The sequence below is a fragment of the Pongo abelii genome, chromosome 13, assembly GCF_028885655.2.
Source record: "Pongo abelii isolate AG06213 chromosome 13, NHGRI_mPonAbe1-v2.0_pri, whole genome shotgun sequence".
In the NCBI taxonomy this organism is placed as follows: domain Eukaryota; kingdom Metazoa; phylum Chordata; class Mammalia; order Primates; family Hominidae; genus Pongo; species Pongo abelii.
The window spans coordinates 66,334,301-66,354,770 of record NC_071998.2 but is presented as its reverse complement, the minus strand read 5'-3'; the positions used below and the strand labels follow the sequence as shown (position 1 = coordinate 66,354,770).

At 44.2% G+C, this 20,470-nt stretch overlaps 1 protein-coding gene across 2 annotated transcripts in view; it reads right to left on the bottom strand.

Moving 5' to 3' along the window:
* PCSK5 (proprotein convertase subtilisin/kexin type 5) overlaps nucleotides 1-19,431 on the bottom strand; it is a 467,874-nt gene extending 448,443 nt beyond the window's left edge. The window contains exon 1 of one of the 2 annotated variants that reach the window (XM_009244528.4): nucleotides 18,693-19,431. In XM_009244528.4, the coding sequence (XP_009242803.1) occupies nucleotides 18,693-18,884 (192 nt within the window). In that variant the 5' untranslated portion in view covers nucleotides 18,885-19,431. The remainder of the gene's footprint in view (nucleotides 1-18,692) is intronic. The other variant, XM_063714247.1, reaches the window with a different exon arrangement.
* Nucleotides 19,432-20,470: the final 1,039 nt, after the last annotated feature.

Genomic DNA, 20,470 nt, shown 5'->3' with positions numbered 1-20,470 from the left:
CTAGGTTCCACTAGAGTGAACTGATCCCATGAGTCTCGGTGACTTAAAACAAAAAAGGTTTATTTCTAGCTCATGTTATATATCTATCGTGCACTGGGCTGGGAGTGCTGCTCATCGCATCCCTCAAGGACTCAGACTAACGAAGCATCCACCATCTGGAGCTCTGCCAATCACAGAGCAGATGCAGCTCACCACAAATCACTCACTGACTGTAAATGAAGGGACACGTGTCACTTCTGCTCACATTTCACTGGGCCACTGAAGTCACCTGGCCATGCTCAACACCAAATATAGGGAAATTCAATCTTATAACACAGCCAAGGGAGAGAACCAGAAACATTCAGTGGACAGTACTACAACTGCTACGGGCTTTATTTACTCCCTGCCTGTTTTCGCCCACTTCCATTTATCCATTTTAGAAAATCTTTGTGAGGGCAGTTTTTTTTTTTGTTTTTTTTTTTTTGAGACGGAGTCTTGCTCTTGTTACCCAGGCTGAAGTGCAATGGCACGATCTCAGCTCACCGCAACCTCTGCCTCCCAGGTTCAAGCAATTCTCCTGCCTCAGCCTCCCAAGTAGCTGGAATTACAGGCACCCACCACCACACCCGGCTAATTTTGTATTTTTAGTACAGATTGAGTGTCTCCATTTTGGTCAGGCTGGTCTCGAACTCCTGACCTCAGGTGATTCGCCTGCCTCGGCCTCCCAAAGTGCTGGGATTACAGGCGTGAGCTACCGCGCCCAGCTCTGAGGGCATTTTAACTACAGAAAACTCTTCTAGGTGCCAACTGGGTCACAAAGGTGAACCACACAGAAATCGTATCTTTTTTTTTGAGATGGAGTCTCACTCTGTCACCCAGGCTGGAGTGCAGTGGCACAATCTTGGCTCACTGCGACCTCTGCATCCTGGGTTCCAGCGATTCTCCTGCCTCAGCCTCCCAGAGTAACTGGGACTACAGGTGTGCGTCACCGCACCTGGCTAATTTTTGTATTTTTAGTAGAGACAGGGTTTCGCCATGTTAGCCAGGCTGGTCTCAAACTCCTGACCTCAGGTGATCTGCCCACCTCGGCCTACCAAAGTGCTGGTATTACAGGCACGAGCCACTGCACCTGGCCCAGAAACCCTATGTTTAGGGGGATTATTATCTAGCAGAGGAGAGAAAATCAGATAGATAGATAGAAGATAGATAGATAGATAGAAGGATGCATGGATGGCGGATGGATGGATGGATGGATAGATAGATAGATAGATAGATAGATAGATAGATAGATAGATGGCATGTAAGATGAAAATGCCAAGTGCCAATAAAAAGAAGCATACAAGGTTCAATGAAAGTTTAAACAAAGGAGGTTTTAGCCATCGGAAGTTTCATTCGAGGAAATGACATCTGAGAAAGGCTTTGTAGAACATAGTGAGATCTGGACATGCGGATGTCCCGGCAGTGAGAATGACATGAGTAGAGGCAGAAAAGCAGGACATGCCAGTTCATGTACACAGAATGGCAAAATAGTTAGGTTGAATGATGTTGAGAACATTAAAGAAGGAAGAGGAGGAAAGAGAAGAAAAAGGGAAAGGAAGAAGCAATTCTTTTTGACCAGAGGAAAGGGGCAGGCAGTGGGGACAGGGTAAGACTTGCACAATAATCCACATAAGAGTGACAAAGGCCTTACCTACAGTAGGCCCATCACAATTGTGAGGAAGGAATAGCTCTACTTTCAAACCATATATCCCATGAGAAAGCTCAGCTTTTCCATCGCTCCTTCATCTGACCTAGAAAATACAACTCACCTTTCCCTCTATCTACCCGAGCCTGAAGGCCTGGAGGTTTGCAGCTTGGATCTGATAAAAGAAGAGAGGTCAAATGGGGAGACTCATCTCTACTGAGAGATTGGCTTCTGGCCATGTCACCCAACCAAGAGAATGTTCCCTTTATCATTAAAGGGAGTTAACTCCCAATAAATACTTGTTCTATTTGTCCTGAGTTTGTTTCCTATCTCCCAGGATGTTTCTGAAGCCACTCCTTAAGGACTGAGCTGCAGGGCTTAATTTATGACTGTTTGTTCTAGAGTCTGCAATCCCTCCTCCTCTCTGGATTTAATTTCAGTGTTTTGGCACTTAAATGGCCAATCCAGCTAGGCCCTGCCATGAGCCTCTGACTATCACAAGAGTGTACAGCTTATTTTATACAGAGGACCTTTCTTTTAGGACCTTTCACGTGCACCAAACCTGCTTATTTTTGCTAGTTCCATTGCTTCTACATAAACAGTGAAATTTGCCCGTGATTGGAAATTGTTTCTTACTACTGACCAGTTTCTTCATTAGGGAACTCTGTGCTGTTCTTCCCACTGCTCCAATAGACAAAAGACTTTCACTGCCACCCCAAGGAGATGGTCACAGCCAGAAGGATCCTTAGGGTTCACCAAGATCCACAGAGAAGCAATCACAGTCCTAGGATAATCTGGGACTTGGCTCTCGGAGTGCATGCTGTCACACTGTGTACTCTGACTTTCATACCAAAAATGCTCATAGAAGTCAAAATCAGAAGAATGCCCCTGCTAATGATGCCAAGGTCTGAAACACTCAAAGATAAGGGCTAGGCTATTTCCCAGGAAGCCTGGACTTTCGAATCCACACACAAATGACTCATCAATCCTAGATCACTGCTTTTTACCATACCCCTTTATAGAATATACAATTCACTACTGATTTCATTCTTGACTATATAGAATTTTTTGTAATTTTTCTCCAGTGTTTATATTTTACATTTTGTATACATTCCATGTCTGCAAAATACTTTAGAATTCAACCAATATTTAATGACTACGTATACAGAGTGAGACACTATGCTATATGCTACAGAGTAATAATTAAGTCCCTGTAGACCGAAAAAAAAAAGAAAAACTTAACTATATTTAATTCCCTAAGAGAATTTTGGGCAAGCTATTATGCAAGTCAATGAAGTTAAAAATCAGAGCAATTTTATCTATACCTATATTTTACGTATACTTCCAGAGCAAAATATAGGTAAAGAGGTGATATTTAATGAGACAGGGCGCATTCAGCATAGTATGGCCATAGACAAGAGTTGACATTTGAGAGGTGCCTTCAAGAAGAGATAAAATTTCCAGAAGAGCAATGGATCAGGTGAATAGTTCAGGTGGAAAGACTGACACAGCAATAGGAAAGCATTGAGCGTAATATCTGAGGAACAATAGGAAGGTCTAGCTTTATTAAGGGAATGAGTAGGAGAAATGATGGAAAAACTATTCCAGGACAAGTAGGTACAGGCCTTTAAAAGCCCAGAGAAGGAATCCATTGTAATGCAATAGGCAAATGGGAGCTACTGGTGGCTTCTGAACAGGGAAATGACATCACCAAAATTAAGCCTTAAGATGATCCTCTCCAATCTCAAGCTCCACCTGTTCTTCCTCGTTAGTCTCCATTTACACTGTCTGACCTTCTCTTCCTCTGAGACCTTTGCATTTGCCATCTCCTTTACAAAGACCTCATCCGACTCCAGACTACCATGTGGTTGGTGCTTTCTTAAAATTAGGTATCTGCGGCTGGGCTCAGCGACTCACGCCTGTAATCCCAGCACTTTGGGAGGCTGAGGCAGGCAGATCACAAGGTCAGGAGTTCGAGACCAGCCTGACCAACATACAGAAACCCCGTCTCTACTAAAAATACAAAAAATTAGCCGGGCATGGTGGCAGACACCTGTAATCTCAGCCACTCAGAAGGCTGAGGCAGGAGAATCGCTTGAACCCGGGAGATGGAGGCTGCAGTGAGCCGAGATTGCGCCACTGCACTCCAGCCTAGGCGACAGTGGGAGACTCTGTCTCCAAAAAAAAAAAAAAAAAAGATAGGTATCTGCTCAAGTGTTCCTCCTCAGTGAGTCTCCCTGACCAACTAAATGAGTTCTCTCACCCTTGGTCACACTTTAGTCTACTAACATGTTGCTTTCCAACAGCACCTATAATAATTTGAAATTATTTCACTCATGTCATTACTGGATTATGGCTTGTCTCCTCCCACTATAACGCAAGCACCGTGTGAGCAGACAAATGTAATTGTATTGTGCCTAGTAGAATGACTGATAAAATAGGTACTCAATAACTATTTTAACAGCTTTATTGAGATATAATTCACATACCAAACAAATCACCCATTTAAAGCAGTGGTCCCCAACCTTTTCGGCACCAGGGACTGGTTTCATGGAAGAAAATTTTTCCACGGACAGGGGAGGGGGCAATGGTTTTGGGATGAAACTGTTCCTTATCAGATCATCAGGCATTACTTAGATTCTCATGAGGAGCACGCAACCTAGATCCCTCACATGCACAGTTCACAATAGGGTTCGCCCTCCTACCAGAGTCTAATGGCCCCACTGATCTGACAGGAAGTGGAGCGGCTCACCTGCCCTTTACTTCCTGCTGTTCAGCCTGGTTCCTAACAGGCCACAGACCGTATCAGTCCATGGCCTGGGGGTTAGGGATCCCTGCTTTCAAGCAGTGTATTAAATTGTTTTTAGTATGTTCACAAAGTTGTACAAAAATCACCATAATCAGTGTTATTATTATTATTTTTTGAGACAGAGTCTTGCTGTCATCCAGGCTGGAGTGCAGTGGCACCATTACGCTTACTGCATCCTCAAAATTCTTGGGCTCAAGCCCTCTTTCTGCCTCAGCTTGCCAAGTAGCTTGGACTACAGGCTACCATGCCCTGCTAATTTTTTATTTTTATTTTTTGTAGAGACCAGAGGGTCTCGCTTTATTGCCCCCGCTGGTCTTGAACTTCTAGCCTCAAGTGAATCTCCCACTGTGACCTCCCAAAGTGTTGGGATTACAGGCAAGAGCCAGTGAGCCAGGTCAACAATCTATTTTAGAACATTTAATCACCTCCCAAAAAATCTCATACCTGTTAGCAGCCACTCTCCATTTCCCACCAACCCTTCCAGCCTTACACAACCACTAATCTACCCTCTGTCTCTATAGATTTGCTAAATCTGGACATTTTATGTAAACAGAATGATACAATAATGTGGCCTTTTGTGACTGGTTCCTTTCACTTAGCACGATATTTTCAAGGTTCATCTACATTGTAGCATGTATCAAAACTTCATTTCCATTGTGAAAAAATATTCCATAATATTAATATGAATACACCAAATTTTATCCATTTATCCATTGATAGACAATTGGATTGTTTCTGCTTTTTGGCTATTGTGAATAATGATGCCATGAACATTTATCTACAAGATTTTGTGTGGACAAACGTTTTCATTTCTGTTGGGTATACATTTAGGAAAGAACTGCTGGGTCATACAGTAGCTGTATGTTTCACCTTTTGAGGAATTGCCAGACAGTTTTCCAAAGTGGTCTCACAGCTTTACATTCCCATTAGCACATTCCCATTGTAAATTGGAGAGTTGCAATTTCTCCACATTCTCATCAACACTTGTAATGATCTGTCTTTTTTATTATAGCCATCCTAGTGAGTGTAAACCAGTAGCTTATTGAGGTTTGACTTACATTTCCCTGGTGACTAATGATGTTATACATCTTTAGATGTGCTTCTTGCCCATTTGCATATGTGCTTTGGAAAAATGTCTACTCAGATATTTTGTGCCCCATTTTTAATTGAGAAATTGGTCTTTTATTATTGAGAGCGAGAATTCATTACATATTTTGGGTACAAGTCTTCCTCAGATATGATTTGCAAATATTTACTCCCATTCTGTGGGTTGTCCTTTCACTTTCTTCACGGTGTCCCTCGCAACTATTTTTTAAATAAAACAATGAATAGAATTAATCTTTCATGACAAAGGAAACCTGTGACTGGCTCATAAATATGTGACAAATTCATGGCAGGGCTGGATCTAGAAGGGTGACTCAAGTCACCTGTTTTCAGCTTTGAGTTTCCTTCACTGGTTCCCAGCATTGTCCAACCAGCCCAGGAGCAATGACATCATCCCGTGATGAGTCAAAGAATGCAGCATTTGGTAAATTGGTCCGTGAGCACCAAATCGAAAGATGCCCCACAGTTAAAAATAAAGAAAAAAGGTCTTGCTGGAAGCGAGCCTGTAATAAATCCTAAGTGGCCTACAATTTTGTTTTCTTTGAGAAACTTCGAAATTGATGAATGGGGTTCCCGCCGACACACAAACATATTAGTTAAATGAAACTAGAATAAGCACAGGATGAGTAGGCAGTATCTTTCTAAATTTACATTATGGATATTTGCTTACAAAATTATAGGCCCTGGGATGATCTCCCCTCCCTGCTCTGTATTCAGACTACCCAGCTTTATTTTGGTTGAGGATCTCCCACCAGAGAAAACAAGGTACAAGCATGGGAACATGGATATACAGAGATCTGGTATATTTTTACAGCTGTAAGAGCTTCTCAGTATAGAAAAATACCAGACCTTAAGAACTTATTACAAAAATATCATCCCTTAAGTACTTATTTTATATATATGTATATATACACACACACACATATACACACACGCACATACACACACACACACACACACACACACACACAGAATATAAACAGTTTGTCATACTGGGAAAGGCACCAAGGAAAGACTTGCTTTTAATAAATCTTAACTAGGTTCAATGCTGGCATGGTATCCAAAATGTAATTTTTCCAGGATAGAATTAACCTCTTAGATAATGTATAGAAAATTAAAATAGAAACTTAAATACTTCTTTTGTGATGCTAACCTCAATTAACAATCAGATTATCATACAAATGTAAACAAGATTAATCTATTATATAGAGCAATCTAAAAATGTTATATGTGATAGAGCAATCTATAAATAATTTTAAAGACTCATTTTAAAACGTATCTGTATTCCTATAAGGTGGTAAAGTTTAAGCTAAGAATACATGAAAGGCATGTTCAGAACACAGCTTTGTTGTACTATATAAAATACATATTTAAAGGGCAGAATACATGAAATGTGAATAAATTATAGTTATAATTATCTGTTATAATACTGAGATGGAAAGTAGACTATGTGACAACCTAAGCTAAAAGTCAACCTAAAATGTGAGATAGTATAGATCATTTAAAAAAATCATCCTTAAATATTGTGCCCTGGTTTTACATTCTGTTTCCACTGTTCCCCCTATATTCAGTGTTCAATACAATCTTCAGTTTTTAAACCAAATATGGGAGTTGAAAGCAATCACTCATGTGTCTGTCTTTATCCCTTAAGTTGGTAAGGGACCTGCAGTGCAAATAATAGCACACAGATGGGTAAAGCAGAGATAATACCTACATTTATCCAAAGAGAATGAAATACGGGGTAAGCTTCATGTTTATCTGCCCAGTGGATATATCAGCACAAATTACTTGGAATCCTCTTCTTCCACGTACTGATAACCCCTCAAATACTTCAGCCTCTGTTTCTTGACTCTTTCCCACCCATTAGCCTTTGCCTGTTCTCTGCCTGGTCGTCTCACCCGCATCTCCATACCCTGGACCTTATCATCGAGCAGAACAACTCTAGCTAGTAGCTTACAAAAAAATAAAAATACTCTCTGGGTTGGCTCTCATCTTTCTGCTTCTACCACTCTTATCAAACGGGCCATCCATTTTTCTTTTGTTTGTAAAGCCACTATGGCCACCCTATTCCATTGGTCCAGTAGTCCTGTTTTGGCCCCACCACCTTCCTCACAGACTATGGTCAACCACTTCAGAGGTGGCACATTTTGTATTCAAGAACTGTTTGCCCCCTAGTTTCCCAGGGTCTTCTTTCGCCTTCTCTCTTACTCTGGTAAATTCAAACTCCTTGTTTTGTCCTTTTCTTTTCTCTTTTTTTTTTTTTTTTGAGATGGTGTCTCACTCTGTCACCCAGGCTGAAATGCAATGGCGCGATCTCGGCTCACTGCAACCTCCACCTCCTGGGTTCAAGAGATTCTCCTGCCTCAGCCTCCTGAGTAGCTGGGATTACAGACGCTCGACACCACGCCCAGCTAATTTTTGTATTTTTAGTAGAGATGGGGTTTTGCCATGTTGGCCAGGCTGGTCTCGAACTCCTGACCTCAGGTGATCTGCCCCCCTTGGCCTCCCAAAGTGCTGGGATTACAGGCGTGAGCCACCGCGCCCAGGCTGTTTTGTCCTTTTCTAATCTCAGGCTCCTAAGCATTCGTGAGAAAGGCACAAAACAATACAGACTGGTTCATTTTTTCTTTTTTTCACTCACTCATTTAACCACTACTCACTGTGCAATGGCTAAGAACAAGCAGCAAATAACCTCATTGCTATTTGGCACATTTTTATATAGTCATCAATCATTAATTGTTATCAGCATTTCCTAAAAGTGTTCCAAAATAGTGAAGTATCCAGACATCCATTTCATCCAGTTTCCGCTGCTCCAACTTGCCACAGGTGGTCTTCATCTTTTTTTTTTTTTTTTTTTTTTTAAGTTCTGGGATATATATGCAGAACGTGCAGGTTTGTTACATAAGTATACATGTGCCGTGGTGATTTGCTGCACCCATCAACCCGTCATCAAGGTTTTAAGCCCTGCATGCATTAGATATCTGTCCTAATGCTCTCCCTCCTTTTTCCCACCACACCCAACAGGCCCCAGTGTGTGATGTTCCCCTCCCTGTGTCCATGTGTTCTCACTGTGCGATTCCCACTTATGAGTGAGAACATGTGGTGTTTGGTTTTCTGTTCCTGTGTTACTTTGCTGAGAATGATGGCTTCCAGCTTCATCCATATCCCTGCAAAGGACATGAACTCATTCTTCTTTATGGCTGCATAGTATTCCATGGTGTATATGTGGCACATTTTCTTTATCCAGTCTATCATTGATGGGCATTTGGGTTGGTTCCAAGTCTTTGCTATTGTAAATAGTGCTGCAATAAACATACGTGTTCATGTGTCTTTATGATAGAATGATTTATAATCCTTTTAAGTGACTGAGATTGAGGTCACTCTATACTTCCTTTTCTCCTCAGCGGAATTCCTCTGACTCGCCACTCGCCCTTCCTTCCTCTTTAGTCTGAGGCACCAACGTTTCTCTTCCTTTCCAGATGGACTTTTTATCCCTCTTTACTTACACCCTGCATGCCCCCTGCCCACGTGCTCACTGTGTTTCTCCTGTGCCATACACCGTTCTAGGTGCTGGGGATACAATCATGAATGAGGCACTGCCCTCTCAAAAAGCTCACCAGCTAGTGGAAGGATAGGTGTGTAATTACACACACACACACACACACACACACAAATTCACATACAATTGGGACGACTACATCATTTATCTTCCAAACTTGGACATGTTTGAGAGTGAATGGGGAGGTAAAAAATAATAAATGGGGTGAACCGATTTACTGCAGGGTAAAAAAAAAAACAAAAAAAGTTTTTTTTTTTGTTTTTTTCTTTGAGACAGAGTCTCGCTCCGTCACCCAGGCTGGAGTGCAGTGGCATGATCTCGGCTCACTGCTGCCTCAGCCTCCTGGGCTCAAGCAACTGTCCCACCTCAGCCTCCCGGGTAGCTGCAACTACAAGCGCAGACCACCACACCTGGCTAATTTTTATATTTTTAGTAGGGACAGGGTTTCACCATGTTACCCAGGCTGGTCTCGAACTCCTGGCCTCAGGTGATCCAGCTGCCTCGGCCTCCCAAAGTGCTGGGATTACAGGCATGAGCCTCTTCACCCAGCCAAAAAATTTTTAAACAAGATATAATAACTCTCATTTACTGAGTATTTGTGTGTCAGATACTATTCTAGCTACTTTTAACTCATCCTCACAACAATTGTATGGGGGGATCACTCTTGTTATTATATCCTTTACAGACATGAAGAAACTGAGGAACAGAGAGCTTAAGACACTTATCTAGGGTCCTGCAGCTAGCAAGGAGCAGTATTAGGTTTCAAACCCTTTTGATTCTAAACCTATGATCCTAACTACTCCAGCACATTGGCAAGAAAGAGATGAAGGGAGGGAATGGAGGCTGGCAGGTGGATAGACGCAGATGTGCAATGAAAAACTGTTGTACTCCGTTTCTCTACTGCTCCACAACCTGACTTCCACTCCACTATTCAATCAAGCATTGGTGCTAAGAGCACTGGAAGCCTCCTTATCACTTTACACACATCCTCCTGGGTTCTTTCTATAGCACTTCTCACTACCGCACACCATCTAAAGGAGGCACCCTTTCTTCTGGTGGCTCTCTCCATCTTCCTGGCCCCTTCATCTACTCCCATTCTCCCTTCCTCCCTAAGTGGAGACATTCTTTTCTCTGCCTTCTCTTCTCAGTGCCCCTCTCTTCATGCTTCATCTCTTAATAATCCTAAGCCCTTCCACAAGCTTCCTTTATACTGAGGTTGATGATGAGTGCTAATTCATACTTCTTTCCCAACCTAAATGCTCTTCCACCTACTAGACATTTCTATAAGCATGTCCTTCTATCTTCCAACAAAAAGAATGCTGATGATCCCACTTATATGTGGAATTTAGGGGAGAAAATGTTGATTACATAGAAACAGAGTGTAACGGTGACTACCGGGGTGAGGAGGGGGAGGAGGGAGACGTAGGTCAAAGGGTACAAACTCACAGTTATGTAGGATGAATTTGTCCAGAGATGGAATGTGCAGCAGGAGTACTAGGGATAAACAACATAATAATACTGTGTTGTTTATTGAATATTTGCTAAGAGACTAGATTTAGGTGCTCTTACCACAAAAAGGAGGGGTAACTATGGAAGACAACAAATATGTAAATTTGCTTACCTGTAATAATCATTTCACTATGTATATGTATATCAAAATATCATGTTGTATACCTTAAGTATAAACTAATGCTGAGCCTATCCTTTTGTTCTCAAAAATGATCCTGCAGACTGTCCTAATTCTACACAACAGTCCACCATTCTCCTGGTCCCAAGGCTAAAACTTTACAGCTATCTTCACATTCTCCCTCCTCCTCATCCCCTACTTCCATTTAGTTACCAAGCCCTGTTGAATCATCCTCTATAAGAACTTCCAAATCTTTCCATTGTCACGGCTCCTGTTTCCGTTACCAATAATCATTGCCAACACAATAACCACTCTGCCATTATGCATTCAGTTCATTGTGCACACTGCTACCAGCAGACTCTCCCAAGGCGTGACTGAACCATACTATACTACCCAGAAGTCCATTACTATTTGTCTTACTAAATGATAATTATGGGTGAAAATGTTCTAGCTTCTCAAGAACAGAGAATGTTTTCTGATCTGCATGTTACATGGTAGACTTGAGTTGGTAGAATCAGTGGGTTGTTGTCTCTCCTTCTCAGAGATCTTCAATATAAACTTCAATATAAACTTATCCAAAATGATAAGGTTGAAACTCTCTAGCCTAGGCATTTAGGGCCTATAAAACCTGATCTCTAGTGGGTTTTTTTTTTTTTCCTTATCCCACATCTCTTTTCTCTTATTCTAGTAACAGCATCCCACTTTCCTTTGGGGAACTGTCCCTATCCAACTGGTGGACTGCCCATCAATGGTCAACATCTCCCTTCGAGGGAGGACATGTGACCCAAGCTCACCCATCAAAATATTGCTACCCTCCTAGACAAAGTGATTGGCCCACATGTGGGGTACGACCCCACCCAACAATCAGGAGTCTTTTTCAGGAGTTAATTTCAATACTGGATAAGAAAGGTACTAAGCAGCATATGAACTTTGCTGCTTACTAGAAAGCACCTTCTGAGGGAAAAGGAGAAACAGCTGACATTAGCACTATCTCTGGCTTTTCAGCTGGACAGGCCCACAATCATTTTTTTGAAACTCTTGGATTTAAATATGTTTCAGAACTCAGAATTATTCAGGTGAGAAAAGCACAATGAGGCACATACTTGAGTATATTACATACAACTCTATCTGGATCAAGGACAACATCACTGCAATCAAATTCAATTCATATTTCTGCAATGAAACAAATTAAGGGCCTAATTAATGTCAGTTTAGGTCAGGGTAGGTTTTGCCATGAAGAAAGTGCAGATCAGGTAAGGTCTGATTACAAAAAGCGTTCAGCTGTTTTCAGAAAGGCATATAAAGGCATGTGAACTTGTTTAAACTAACAAATTCCCAGTGTGCTTATCTGCTTGTTAGTTTTAAGCAGTTTGGGGTTGATTTTTGACACCTGTACCTGAAAAAGTCCCATCTATATTCCTCATGGGCCTATTATGTGTCAGTTTTACTTCCCACTAGTCTTCTATACAGACTCACACTGGAGTCAAACTAAAAGACTAAGTTTTGATACTTTAAATAGAAAATCTTGCCTGGTCCCAGTGGCTCACACCTGTAATCCCTTAGGGACACCAAGGTGGGTGGATCACTTGATATCAGGAGTTGGAGACAAGCCTGGTAACATAGTGAAACCCCGTTTCTACTAAAAATACAAAAATTAGCCAGGTGTGGCGGTGCGTGCCTGTAATCCCAGTTCCTAGGGAGGCTGAGGCAGGAGAATCACTTGTGCCTAGGAGGCAGCAGTTGCAGCGAGCTGAGATTGTGCCACTGCACTCCAGCCTGGGCCACAAAGCAAGACTCCGTTTCGGGAAAAAAAAAAAAAAAAAAAAAGAAAAGAAAGAAAATCTTGCAACCTCCATATTGTATATGTCTTATAAACAAGGGCTGTCCAACAGGAGATGGGAGCCTTAGCTGGCTGGTTTTCTTGTCAGTTGCCCCCCTCCCCTGTCCTGTCTCCATGGCTCTCGGGGGAAAAATGTAGCTATCACATCATCCTATAGGAGAATCAGGCACAACACTTATTCCTCTTCCTTTCAGCCCCCATTATATCCCCAGGGACAATTACAAGAATCTGGAAAATCACTGTATGTTGTTATTTTCTTTTGAGTGCCTGTGCATCTCTTCAGTGTCTTTAAAGATCATATAACGCTCCCTATGCCTTATTTTAGCTAATACACACTCATCTTCACTATTAGGTCACCTGATTTTCACAGCAACCCTATGAGGTGGATGGAGTAGGTATTATGGCTCCCTATCTGAAAAATGAGGAACTGAGGGTCAGGTTGGTTGATAAAAGTAAAGACCCTGGAATTTCACTCAAACCTGACTCTTAGTCTTGTTTTCTTTCCAACCTAATTTTACTCTCAGGATGAAGTCAAATTGGAGAGTTTATTGGCATTGATTGTTCCTCCTTGGTACCCTTTGATGTAGAGATGGATAATCTGTTGAAACTAGTGAGAACACTACATGAGTAATTTTACTCTAAACTATGTGCAAACCTTATTCTGGTAAAAATAAAAATTGACATATATATGCTGTGTATATGTACATATATTACATACATATCTGTGTATATATCATATATATGTGTATATATGTGTGTGTGTGTATTCTAGCATGCATGAATGTCTATAAGCATTTATTTTTACCAGCCAGGAAGCTAAAGTCAGCTTTTCTGTCATTGATTACAACCTGAATTAAATGAATTAAAAAGTCCCAATGCAGAGCAATGCCCGGAGATACTTCAGCCTTGGTGAAAACCAGACACTGCTTCACATAACTTGAACCGACAACAAAAATATCCCTCCCTGCCCAGGGGATATTTCTGGGTCAGGACTCCCTCTCTCAGCCAAAGAGTCAGACATTGCTGAAAATTTTCTCACCGTACTACCCTGTCTCTCTGGCTGACCTTTAAGGTTAGGACCTCTGGATGTAAGCCCACGAAAGACAGTGATAAGGGAAAGACAGCTGCCTTTAGGCTCACAAAAATGCAGTCGTTCACTTCAAATAGACCCCAAAATCCCCAATGACCACATACAAACCATTCCTTATCTATGAGGTTAATGCAGCAGACACGCCATCACCAGGCCATGCACTCTGAATTGTTTTTTCCAGCAAAGGTTCCCCTACTATCCCTTCATTTGCCTCATGATAAGAAATATGCATATGAGAGTGGCTAGCAGAGGTCAGGGCTGAGGTTCTTGAGCATGAAGAGCTGCCCTGTGCAAAGCCAGATATATCACACAGAGACCAATCTGGGCCTACAGCACCAATTAACTCTCCTGTTTATAAAATGCCTAAGAATTTATTAGGCAAGCACAATCCACTCCCATACAACCCATCAGACTAACCACATCCCCTATTTCCAGGACTATCCATAAGCACCCAGAATTCACTGCCCATGTGAATCAACATTTCAAGCATCCTATAATATTCACAACTCAAAATTAATCAGCAGGGTGAGAGGTGTTCAGGACATCTCTGAACAAAGTTCTCCCTGCCAATGTATCTCTTCCTGCCTACTTGGGAAATGCTTCTTCTAGCTTTACTCACACAAACTACATTCAGAATAAAAAATAAAATGTAAATGCGAATATGATTTAACAAAAATTTCAGGTTATTTTTCCTCCCTTTTGTCCATCTGCAGCATGCTTATCCTGTAACATTTCATGGCCTATGACTAGGATCAATGAGGGAAGAGGGCCCTGCCATGGGAAATCAATCCTAATTGTTTAGAATCTAACATAAAACTATTTTTAAACTATTAATATGTTAAATTACCATTGAAAGGGAAAATCATTTTCCCTGCCTACAAAGCTATGATATGGTTCTTACAATTCAATCTTCAAAAATATATTTTCCTGATCTTCACATTTCGCATCTCCATTTTTAAAATGTCTTCCTTTCTCCTTATCTAAAACTTTGGATCTCAATTATTTTGACCTTTCTCCTCAGATTCAGATTAAACAAACCTTTCACTGCAAGCCTAACTATGTGCTGAGCAATGCATAGTTAACTCACTCTATTATCTAGAGATTTATCATTTTACAGATGAAGGAACAGAGGCTCCATTAAGTTCAGTGACTTTCCTGCTTTCACAGCCTCGAAAGTGGTCTCTCCAGAGTTTCCAAGTCCACATGCTGTCAATGGGGGGGCTCTAGGTAAAATATTTTTCCAGTATGGCTTGCATTTAGTTTTATCCTTCAGAGGTGTTATTCAAATTGTTATGTGGTTTGGGGAAGGGGCTTTGCTACTGGTAATCTCAGGCTGGAATCGAGGATTATAAGCAACTCACAGAAGGATAAATACAGCTATTGCACATTGTAAACAATCTGTTTGTTCACAAGGGATCTTCTCCCTGAATTCAAATAACCAGACATTAATTCTTCTTTGTAGATTTACTCTAAATGGAGGTCCACAATTAACAATATGTCAGGTCTTATTCCTTTATATCATTTCAATTGCCTAACCAGTAGATTGTTAGCTCAAAGGGTCAGAGCACATGATTAGTGAGGGAGGACAAAGGCTTCTCCCTCCATTCCCGTGCAGGTCAATAGGCATGCACACCTCCTACCCTCAGCCAGCTTAGAAGGTGCTGGTTCCACTAGATACTAAGAGGGCTGGTAGTCAGAACTTGTAGGGAAGAAAAGCAGGGCATTCTGCAGCTGACTCCGATACCAACCAAAAGATTATATATGCTAACATGACAACAACTAACAATGATTATGGTTAAGTATTATTATTGCAGGATTTCAAGGCACAACCATTCACAAAATATAAACATTTTGTGAAAACATATGCTAGCTCTATAAACAAAGGCAAGAAAACCTTCATTTATGTTCCCTTCTGGAAATCAAGCACGTCCTTTTTGCTTGTTTGTTTGCTTTCTTCTTGTGTTACTCTGCACATCCCATCTTTTTTTAACAGAAGAAGCACAGCTATTGTTTTCCATAGAAATCCCCCAGCCAGAAATGTTACCTCTCGTGACTTTTAAATGCTAAGATGCTATACAAAATATTACATTGATATTCTGAGTAAATGATCAAAACTGTACCTTTACTGTGGTGCAAATTTACTACCTTACTCACCTAGAATATCATACCGAAGATATAAAAAATACTACCAGGATAGTAAATGACTGCAGAAATAATAACAAGTTTCAGTTCCAATTCGCAACATGTAAGATGAGACCCCAAGCCCAAATGGGTAAAAAACAGAACATTCCAGAGGCATCTGCAAATTAGTTACTGCCCTCAGCTGATCCACAGCTGGTTTACTGATGGAAAGAATAACAAAAGGATGTCTAAAGTGTTGAAAGGTCAGAGCAGTAAAGGATGAATAAGAAATACATTTGGCCCTTACAGTGCAATGATATTGCACGTGTGAACCCCATTTACCACCCCAAAGACTTAGCATAGGCTTAAGCTCCTTTGATCTACAGAGGAAATGCTCTCCACTGTAGAATAGCTGATCTTTTTACACTGGTTCAAGGGGTCCTCTGTAACCTCTATAAGCACTAAATTTCCTCAATGGCGCTGTAAAACCACAATAAATCATCCTTGGTGTTATTTGTATGTAAACTTTCTTAGTATTATTATTTTTAATGAGAAGCCATGAATCTTCATTATAAGGCCTTTTGTAGAAAGTCAAGCAGAGGTTGCAGGACATTGCAATGTTTGCTTTTTCAAAAGTGGATTGGGTGACAATTTCTCCCATCTCACTATGCCAGATTCTCTCATATACCAGTTCCGCTCAATTAATTCAGAAAGGTAACAGCTGTTTCTGCCCTTGTTGTTAAAGTCAAGAAAGCTAGGTTCGTTTGAACTAAATATCTGTGAACTGAGACCAGATATTTGCTTCCAGTCTACTGAGCCATTAAATCAGAATTCAAGGAAATGGAGATTTTACTTTCTTCCTCCTTCATCATGGGATGGAAGGGTTCCCTAAAAGGCAGGATCCATGGGGGACTGGGCCTGCAACAGTCAGAGTACCAGGTCTGAATCATGGCTTTGCCACTGTCTAGCTGGTCTCGGTTTCCTACATCTCCTGTTTGTGTGAGGTAATATTCACCAAACAAGGTTGTTTTGAGATTAAGAAAGAAGGGTATGTTCAAGAATTTATTACTCCAAAAATGCCTGGTCATGTGTGAGATGTTCAATGTTAGCAGAACCCGAGATGAATCTCTGGAAAGATTAATAGTACTAGCTACTTTCAGTGCTAGCCTCCCCAGTTCCATTCCCAGGGCATAGGCAGTACCCAACTTTAAGTTCATGCAAAAAGACCTGAACGGACTCAGTGTTTTCTTCCAGAGAAAAAGAAGCCAGTAGAATCCCAACGAGCCTTTAGAATGGAAATCTTCCGCAGATGACAGTCACTCAAGCAACAAAATCTGGCTGGCTTCCCTTACTTCCTTAGTTCCAGGGGCAGGATGGAATACAAACCGTGCCCCTTGCCCTAGTCTCAGTTCTCCACAGGGCTGGCTTCTCTGGAATATGTCCTCCCTCTGGGCGGGCAAAGAGCAAGATCTTGTGCTCCTGCTCCTCTGAACACTCCCCGTACTCCCCAGCTCCTTCTAAACGCGGCGACAGCAGCTCTGCCTCCTCTCCAGGTGCCGCATCCCCCAGGCGGCGGGGAGGAGGGGTGGGGGGTGTCCCCGGGTTCCTGGGCGTGGAACGCAATGGCCTCAGAAACTGTCCGTACTCTCCCACTCCGCTGGCACCAGCCAGCACCTCCCTCTCCCTTCCCCCTGGCAGAGCACGCAGGGTGCGTGCACCCCGGGCAGTCCCCAAAGCGCGCCTGCTGGAAAGGCGCCATCCATCACCCTCACCTCCCATTCCAGAGGATTCTCGCCTGAGCCCAGCCAGGGCCCGCCCCTCCGGCCAACCCCAAAGATGCTTGCGGTGTGTATGTGGAGGGGGGTACTTTCTGGGACCCACTTTCATAGCCCTCTCTACCCCCATTTCTCGCAGGGGTGTGGGGGGAAGAGAACCAGAAAGCCAAGACCACTGAACCCGGAGTACTTCCAAATCTGTTACGCTTCCAATCATCCTCATAGCATCACCTAAGTTTATGGGCATTTCTCCCTAGCAGGGGAGCTCTGCCAAAAGCCCGCGAGCGGCACCCCACAAAAACCCCGCGCCCCTGCTGCCTGCCCAACTCTCGCCCCACGGCGCAACCTCCCGGCCCGGCACCTTCCGTCCCGGGGTAAGACTCCTCGTTTTCCTGGAGCGGAACCCAGCCAGCCGGTTTCGGAAGTTTCCCACCTCCCCACTCCAACTCCCTTCCGGGAGCCTCCACGCGGACCTCGCTTAAGGCGACGAAGCCTAGAGGTCTCCCCTAAACCTGCACTCACACCGGGTCCCGCCCCCTCTTCCATCCCCCTCCTTTCTCCTCCCTTCCAGCTCCAGTCCCCGCGCCTCCGGCGTCTCCAGCGCCAGAGGTTCTCTCGCCCAGGAAGAAACTTCTTTCTGGGCTAAATTCAGGTCCGAGCAGGAAAGGCTTTCCCTTCCCCGCAGGCATCAGAGGCGCGCTCACCCCCTATCCCCCAAAAGACCTAATTTTCCTCTCCCCACGATCACCCTCTCTGAGACTTTGCCTCAGATTACTAGTGCTACTCGACTTTTCAGGTCAAAAGGTCCAGCCGTCTCTGAAACCACCACGGGGGCACTCTGGATTTTTCCCGAGACCCTACCAGTCCCGCGTGGCTTGGAAAAGACAAGTAAACAAAACACGGACCCGGCAACTCTGGGGTGTGTGTGTGTATGTGTGTGTGTGTGCGTACGCGCGCGCGCGCAGGAGACAGAGCATCGCCCAAGAGTTAGGGCAACAGCTGCTAGAGCACATCTGGAAGAGGGGGAGGGGGTTCCACGCAGAGGGGACAAGAAGCCCCCAGTGGCTTCAGGGCCGAGGGCTGGGCTAGCCTGTAGTTCGTTACCTGTCCTATGTTGATGAATCCGTACTTGCTGGCGATACGGTTGGCCTCCGGGAAGCCCCCGGCGATTTTGACTGCCCAGTGGTTGGTGTAGACGCGCGTCCGGCATACGGGGAGCAGGCAGCCCCCGAGCAGCGCCAGCACGCACAGCAGGTCCAAACGTCCCGGGCAGCAGCAGCGGCTCCCCCAGCCCATGGTCCCGGCGCCTCGCTGCTCCCTCGCTCGCTGGCTGGCTCAGCGCACTAAGGGCGCGCACAACTAACTTCTCCGGCCTGCGCCGCCCGGCGAGCAGCCCCGGGCCGCCGCAGCTCGCAGCCCCGGGCGATCGGCAGGAGGCGGCTAGCCCCGGCAGGGAGCAGAGCAGCGAGCCTTACGCCGGCTCCTAGACCATCCCTGGGGCTGCCGGGACCTGTGCTCCCAGCTCTCCGGCCCGCGGGGCGCTCGGCGATGCTCCCCGGCTCGGGCGCAGGAGGCGGCTGAGTGGGGCGGGCGTCCTCCGCAGTTGGGTTTCGCCCGGCTCGGCTCCCGGACTCTCCGACTAGGTCTCGCTCCTCCCGGGGCCCCCGAGCGCGGCGGAGACGGCCAGCGGGAGCGGTACAGGCAGCGACCGGGCGCCCCCTCTGCTGGCCCGGGCTCCGAGCGCTCGCTTGCTCGCTCCCAGCGCTCCCTCCGGCTCCGAGCAGCGCGCGAGGATTCTGAGTGGCAATGGCAGCAGCTCCTGCTCTGCATAAATGACTTCCCCCGCCCCCCTTAACACCCCTCCTTTCCCACATCTCCCTCCTCCTCTCCCTCCTCCGCCCTCTTGAAAGCGGCCGCAGCCAGGCGCCGACCAGGTCCTAGCGCCTCCGGGTTCGCCCAGCTGTAACCTCCAGGGTTCCGGGCAGCAAAGGCAAGTCTTTCCAAAGGACTGAGAAGAGCGCTCCGAGATCGTGGTTTTACCCTCTTCTCTTCCCTCCCTGCTGGATTTGTATGAATTTACCGCCACTTCCCGAAAGACTAAAGAAATTTACACGCCGGTGCGAATTAACCGCCCTGAAGATTCATTCATCCTCGTTCTAAACGTCCTTAAATAATAACTAGGCATTTAAGGAGGTCACTTGCGTGTCAATTGCCGAACAAATAACTCGAGATTTTCACTTCATTAATTCTTCATGCTTTTCAGCAGCTGTTTATTTTACACTTTCTGCTGCCGGGAGAAGCTACCACACAGGACAGTAAGTCGCATCGACTCCTAGAATTGGCTCGAAAGCCAAGTCTGTTGCCTGCTCACTTTCGAAATCTGCGCATCCGATACTAGGCAACACCACAGGAGAGTACAATTCCGGCCTTGGAAGTGAGGAAAGATGTTTCTATGAATATTTGGTGTGCCAGTGGATGGACATGTTGGGCCAAGGAAATAACTCCATTCATTTGTTGGATTGCGTCTGACGAGGGCTTCTTTTTCTCCACCAAGGGAAAAGTTTCCCAACTTTTCCAAGCACAGTCCTGTAACAGTGAAAGACTTTAATATAAAAAAGACCACAGAGGAAGTTCAGATGAGATATGTGGCCGCGTCACCTTCATTACTCTATCATGCACTGTGACTGCAGCAGGCAGGAGGGAGCTCAAATTAACCCGCTTCTCACTTCTCCTTTACAACCTCCCTGCCTTCCTGGAGCGGGGGTGGGGCACAGGGTGATTTACTGTGACAAGAAAAATTACCCCGTATGAAATAATTCAACTGACTTTAAAAGTATTCACTATATCCCTAACTGTCCTCCTTTCTCTCCTCCTACCATGCC